Source organism: Cololabis saira, chromosome 4 (assembly GCF_033807715.1).
Source record: "Cololabis saira isolate AMF1-May2022 chromosome 4, fColSai1.1, whole genome shotgun sequence".
Taxonomy (NCBI): domain Eukaryota; kingdom Metazoa; phylum Chordata; class Actinopteri; order Beloniformes; family Belonidae; genus Cololabis; species Cololabis saira.
This window is the reverse complement of record NC_084590.1, coordinates 50,608,549-50,614,548: the sequence shown is the minus strand read 5'-3', so window position 1 is coordinate 50,614,548 and position 6,000 is coordinate 50,608,549. Positions and strand designations below refer to the sequence as shown.

Below are 6,000 nucleotides of genomic sequence, written 5' to 3'. Positions count from 1 at the left end.
GTGTATGCTTTTGGTTTCTACCGTCATGGTATCAATCATTAATATGTGTGCAGACAAGGTGAAAAAAAAAAAAAAAAAAAGAAACTGGAGTCGGTTCAGTTCAGTTGTAAGAAACAGATATTTTATTTACGTTTTATTCACTTGTTTCTCAGAGCGTTCAGAACTTTACTGTACAATATTAGGATCTAAAGAGCAAACACACGAGTCCTGAAGAGTCCGGTTCTTCAGGGGGTCCAGACCAGGACCAGGACCAGGACCAGGACCAGGGTCCAGGACCAGGTCCAGGACCAGGACCAGGACCAGGTCCAGGACCAGGGGTGAAAACCCAGGGGGGGCCAGGGGGGACATGTTCCCCCCTGGAATAATTTGAGACAGAATTAATTATTTTTGAACAATGCAGTCGTATTTATTGAAAGCAACTCGTTATAATCGTGCAATAATGTGCTATAAACATCTGTAAAGATTCAGTCCCCCCTCCCGTTCCTAGAAATGGTTTAGTCCCCCCCCCCCCCCCCCGTTCCTAGAAATGGTTTAGTCCCCCCCCGTTCCTAGAAATGGTTTAGTCCCCCCCCCCCCCCCCCGTTCCTAGAAATGGTTTAGTCCCCCCCCGTTCCTAGGAATGGTTTAGTCCCCCCCCGTTCCTAGAAATGGTTTAGTCCACCCCCCCCCCCCCGTTCCTAGAAATGGTTTAGTCCCCCCCCCGTTCCTAGAAATGGTTTAGTCCACACACAGAAATAGTGACATAAGTTACAACAACAATCGTCCTATTTACAAAAACCTCCAGGTCCAAAATAAATCCTGCATTGTTCAAAAAGCTGCTCAATTACGAGTGATGCTAAGCTAAATTAAGGGAGTTAAGGGGAGTTTAAGGGAGTTTAAGAGAGTTTAAGGGAGTTTAAGAGAATTTAAGGGGGTTTAAGGGAATTTAAGGGGGTTTAAGGGAGTTTAAGAGAGTTTAAGGGAGTTTAAGAGAATTTAAGGGGGTTTAAGGGAGTTTAAAAGAGTTTAAGGGAGTTTAAGAGAGTTTAAAGGTATTGTGACATGAAAAACAAATTTTTCTTGATTTTTTTGTGTTTTGTTGGGTGTCTTGACATCAATTACACCCAAAAAAAACCGAACTTTTAACATTCAGTGTATTGTGTGCTTTCTGGGATTTTCCGCATAATTATGCAAAAACGGCGCATCTGGTTTGGTGGCGGGTCGTTACGTATAGACCCGCTAAATCACCGCCCTCTCCACTCAGCTCCCTGCCTCCTCTCCTCTCCAGCGCACCATAAAGGCTGATTTATGGTTCCGCGTTACACCGACGCAGAGCCTACGGCGTAGGGTTACGCGGCGACGTGCACCGTACGCTGAACCCTACGGCGTAGGCTCTGCGTCGATTTAACGCAGAACCATAAATCAGGCTTAACAAGGAGCTGTTTAGAGCGTCTTTTGTTCTAATCACCGGAGGAAAACTGCTAAGAAGACCCGCGGCCACTGACTGGACTTAAGATAAGGGGACAGTGCTGCTTGCATGCCTTTATTTTTATGATTGTTTGCGGTGGACTGCTTCGCCCTGCTGCTTTTCCGTGCATGCTTCGCCTGTCGCTCCCGGCTTAACTCTCCGACGCCGCTGTGAGCGTATTGCTCGCGGGGAGCTACGGTCCTCTGGTCACGGACTTCATCCCCGGGCTGTAGTCGCCCTGTCTGGGCTGTGTGTGTGGGTGTTTGTGGTTCGGTGTGCGCGCGTGTGTGTGGAGACGGCAGAAGTGTGTAGCGGTTGGGTTGGAGGAGGTTGGGAGGAGGAGCGGGGCAATGATTGACAGGAAAAGGGGAAAAGGACGCGTTTTTCACAGGGCAAAAAACACCGTCATAAAAAGCCAGGAAAAGAGTACTAGAGTGAAGTTTTTCTTGTTACACTCTTTTAGACACATTTGAGGGATGTTGGCCAAGACTTTTAATAGTGTTAAAAGCATGTTAAAAATTATGTCACAATACCTTTAAGGGAGTTTAAGAAAGTTTTAAGGGAGTTTAAGGGAGTTTAAAAGAGTTTAAGAGTTTAAGGGAGTTTAAGGGAGTTTAAGGGAGTTTAAGGAAGTTTAAGGGAGTTTAAGAGAGTTTAAGGGAGTTTAAGGGAGTGTAAGTGAGTTTAAGGGAGTTTAAGGGAGTGTAAGTGAGTTTAAGGGAGTTTAAGGGAGTTTAAGGGAGTTTAAGGGAGTTTAAGGGAGTTTAAGGGAGTTTAAGGGAGTGTAAGTGAGTTTAAGGGAGTTTAAGGGAGTTTAAGGGAGTTTTAGGGAGTTTAAGGGAGTTTAAGAGAGTTTAAGGGAGTTTAAGTGAGTTTAAGGGAGTTTAAGAGAGTTTAAGAGAGTTTAAGAGAGTTTAAGGGAGTTTAAGTGAGTTTAAGGGAGTTTAAGAGAGTTTAAGGGAGTTTAAGGGAGTTTAAGAGAGTTTAAGGGAGTTTAAGGGAGTTTAAGAGAGTTTAAGGGAGTTTAAGTGAGTTTAAGGGAGTTTAAGAGAGTTTAAGGGAGTTTAAGGGAGTTTAAGAGAGTTTAAGGGAGTTTAAGGGAGTTTAAGGGAGTTTAAGAGAGTTTAAGGGAGTTTAAGTGAGTTTAAGGGAGTTTAAGAGAGTTTAAGAGAGTTTAAGGGAGTTTAAGTGAGTTTAAGGGAGTTTAAGAGAGTTTAAGGGAGTTTAAGGGAGTTTAAGAGAGTTTAAGGGAGTTTAAGGGAGTTTAAGAGAGTTTAAGGGAGTTTAAGAGAGTTTAAGGGAGTTTAAAAGCTACAAATAGTGATAGTCAAATACAGAGAGGAGAGAAGCTACTTTACTAGCTCCAGAGCTCTCTAAAGAGGCGGCTAGTTAGCTCGCGAGCTAACCGCGAGCTAACTAGCTGCGAGTTAGCCGCGAGCTAGCCGCCTCTTTAGCGAGCTCTGGAGCTGCGCTGGTCAGCTCAGTATGAGTGTTTTTCTTACAGTACGTTTATAAGATCCTAAATTACATAAAAGCATTTTGTGGATTCGGGTCAAATGGTGGTAAAAGATGCGTAAAAAACGCTACAACTTTTATTCCTTTTATCCCCCCTGGAATTATTCTCCAAAATGTTACTGTTTTTTTGGGGATTTTCGCCCCCTGGGCTGGGGTCGGGTCGAGGTCGCGGTCCAGAGGTCGGGGTCTGGATCTGGATCTGGATCTGGACCAGGACCAGAAACCGGATCAGGACCAGAATCAGGAACAGGATCATCGTTGCGTCGTCGGCTCGGCATCGGCGGCGTTGGCGACAGTATTTACAGCAGCGGCACGGGAACAGGACCAGGACCAGAACCAGGACCAGGATCAGGACCAGGACCAGGACCAGGGACCTGCACCAGCACCAGGACCAGGACCAGGACCAGGACCAGCACCAGGACCAGGACCAGGACCAGGACCAGCACCAGGACCAGGACCTGCTCACACCACCTGGACCACCTTCATGCAGACCCGGCAGCGGCTGATGATGGCATCAGTGTCGGTGTCGGACCGAGGCTCCGGCGTCCTGCAGGACAAACAGAGACATGTAATTTACACTTTTTGTGCATAATAAAAAAAAAATCTTCCCCCAGTTCTAACTAATATAGAAACATGCAGCATGTGTTTCTTCATTCTAATTCTGATACAAGACTTTTCATTTTTTGCGGCTCCAGACAAATTTGTTTTTTGTGTTTTTGGTCCAATATGGATCTAAAACATTTTGGGTTGCCGACCGCTGCCATACGGTGTATGTTACAGACACGTGTTTAACCAGAGACGCTGAGGCTGCTGGGAGGAACGATGCTGCCCCCTGCTGGACCGGCAGAACCACCGCAGGACCAGGTCTGAGATCAGACCAGGTCTGAGGAACGATGCTGCCCCCTGCTGGACTATGGAGCCAAATCAAGGCCAAAAGTTTTGCTAATTTGAAAGTAAAATTTTAACCTGAAAATTATTTTTTACAGTTTCAATTTTTATTTTTTTCAGTATCAGATCTTTTTTTCAGTTTCAAATCTTTTTATTTCATTTTCAAATCTTTTTTTTTTCAGTTTCACATCTTTTTTTTCCAGTTTTCCATCTTTCTCTGTTCTGCTGTCACTCATGATGCCACGCCCTCTCAGTTGATGCCACGCCCCCCACGCCAGATCGGGGCCAAAAGTTTGAACCTGAAAAAAAAATTTTAAACTGAAAAAAAAGATGGAAAACTGGAAAAAAAAAAAAAAAAAAGGTGTGAAACTGGAAAAAAAAAGATTTGAAAATGAAATAAAAAGATTTGAAACTGAAAAAAAGATCTGATACTGAAAAAAATAAAATTGAAACTGTAAAAAAGAATCTTCAGGTTCAAATTTTATTTTCAAATTAGCAAAACTTTTGGCCTTGATTTGGCTCCATACTGGACCGGCAGAACCACCACAGGACCAGGTCTGAGATCAGACCAGGATCCAGGATCTGAACCCACAACCACAAACCCCTCACGAGCTGCAACACGGGAGCAAAAGCTCTGGACGTTCTTAAGGTGATAAAAACCTATATTTGTTCTGTTTTTGATATGAGGAATAAAGTTCAGCTCAGAGTCAAAAATAACCCCCAGGTTCTTCAATCAGGTTCCTACACACTTTTCAAGGTCAAATTCAAGCACTTTTCAAGCACTTTCAAGGGTCATTTTCAAAATCTTCAAGCACCTTAATCGCTGGGGTAAAATATCTACAGTAATATAAATATACTCATAATAATTTTTTCTGCTTTTTATCATAATTATGTACATTATATTGCTGTAAACATCTAGTTCTGTTTCATCTTTCTGATTTTATTTCTCCTTGTACCTTGTACAACCTGAACATGTGGGCGGGGCTCACCTGAACATGTGGGCGGGGCTCACCTGAACATGTGGGCGGGGCCAGGACTCACCTGAACATGTGGGCGGGGCCAGGACTCACCTGAACATGTGGGCGGGGCCAGGACTCACCTGAACATGTGGGCGGGGCCAGGACTCACCTGAACATGTGGGCGGGGCCTACCTGAACATGTGGGCGGGGCTCACCTGAACATGTGGGCGGGGCCAGGACTCACCTGAACATGTGGGCGGGGCCTACCTGAACATGTGGGCGGGGCCTACCTGAACATGTGGGCGGGGCCAGGGCTCACCTGAACATGTGGGCGGGGCCTACCTGAACATGTGGGCGGGGCCAGGGCTCACCTGAACATGTGGGCGGGGCCTACCTGAACATGTGGGCGGGGCCTACCTGAACATGTGGGCGGGGCCAGGGCTCACCTGAACATGTGGGCGGGGCCAGGACTCACCTGAACATGTGGGCGGGGCCAGGACTCACCTGAACATGTGGGCGGGGCCAGGACTCACCTGAACATGTGGGCGGGGCCAGAGCTCACCTGAACATGTGGGCGGGGCCTACCTGGACATGTGGGCGGGGCCTACCTGAACATGTGGGCGGGGCCAGGACTCACCTGAACATGTGGGCGGGGCCAGGGCTCACCTGAACATGTGGGCGGGGCCTACCTGAACATGTGGGCGGGGCCAGGGCTCACCTGAACATGTGGGCGGGGCCAGGACTCACCTGAACATGTGGGCGGGGCCTACCTGAACATGTGGGCGGGGCCAGGACTCACCTGAACATGTGGGCGGGGCCAGGGCTCACCTGAACATGTGGGCGGGGCCTACCTGAACATGTGGGCGGGGCCAGGGCTCACCTGAACATGTGGGCGGGGCCAGGACTCACCTGAACATGTGGGCGGGGCCTACCTGAACATGTGGGCGGGGCCTACCTGAACATGTGGGCGGGGCCTACCTGAACATGTGGGCGGGGCTCACCTGAACATGTGGGCGGGGCCAGGGCTCACCTGAACATGTGGGCGGGGCCTACCTGAACATGTGGGCGGGGCCTACCTGAACATGTGGGCGGGGCCAGGGCTCACCTGAACATGTGGGCGGGGCCAGGGCTCACCTGAACATGTGGGCGGGGCCTACCTGAACATGTGGGCGGGGCTCACCTGAACATGTG

The 6,000-nt window shown here is 48.0% G+C and overlaps 1 protein-coding gene across 2 annotated transcripts in view; it reads right to left on the bottom strand.

Moving 5' to 3' along the window:
- Positions 1-675: 675 nt before the first annotated feature.
- col4a3 (collagen, type IV, alpha 3) overlaps positions 676-6,000 on the bottom strand; it is a 97,554-nt gene continuing 92,229 nt past the window's right edge. Inside the window, exons 52-53 of one of the 2 annotated variants that reach the window (XR_009782514.1) lie at positions 1,396-3,509; positions 676-1,315 (exon numbers count right to left, since the gene is read on the bottom strand). Coding sequence is in view for 1 of the 2 variants with exons in the window: in XM_061720046.1 (XP_061576030.1) it covers positions 3,425-3,509 (85 nt within the window). In the remaining variant the exon portion in view is untranslated. Of the gene's footprint in view, positions 3,510-6,000 lie in introns of both variants that reach the window. The other variant, XM_061720046.1, reaches the window with a different exon arrangement.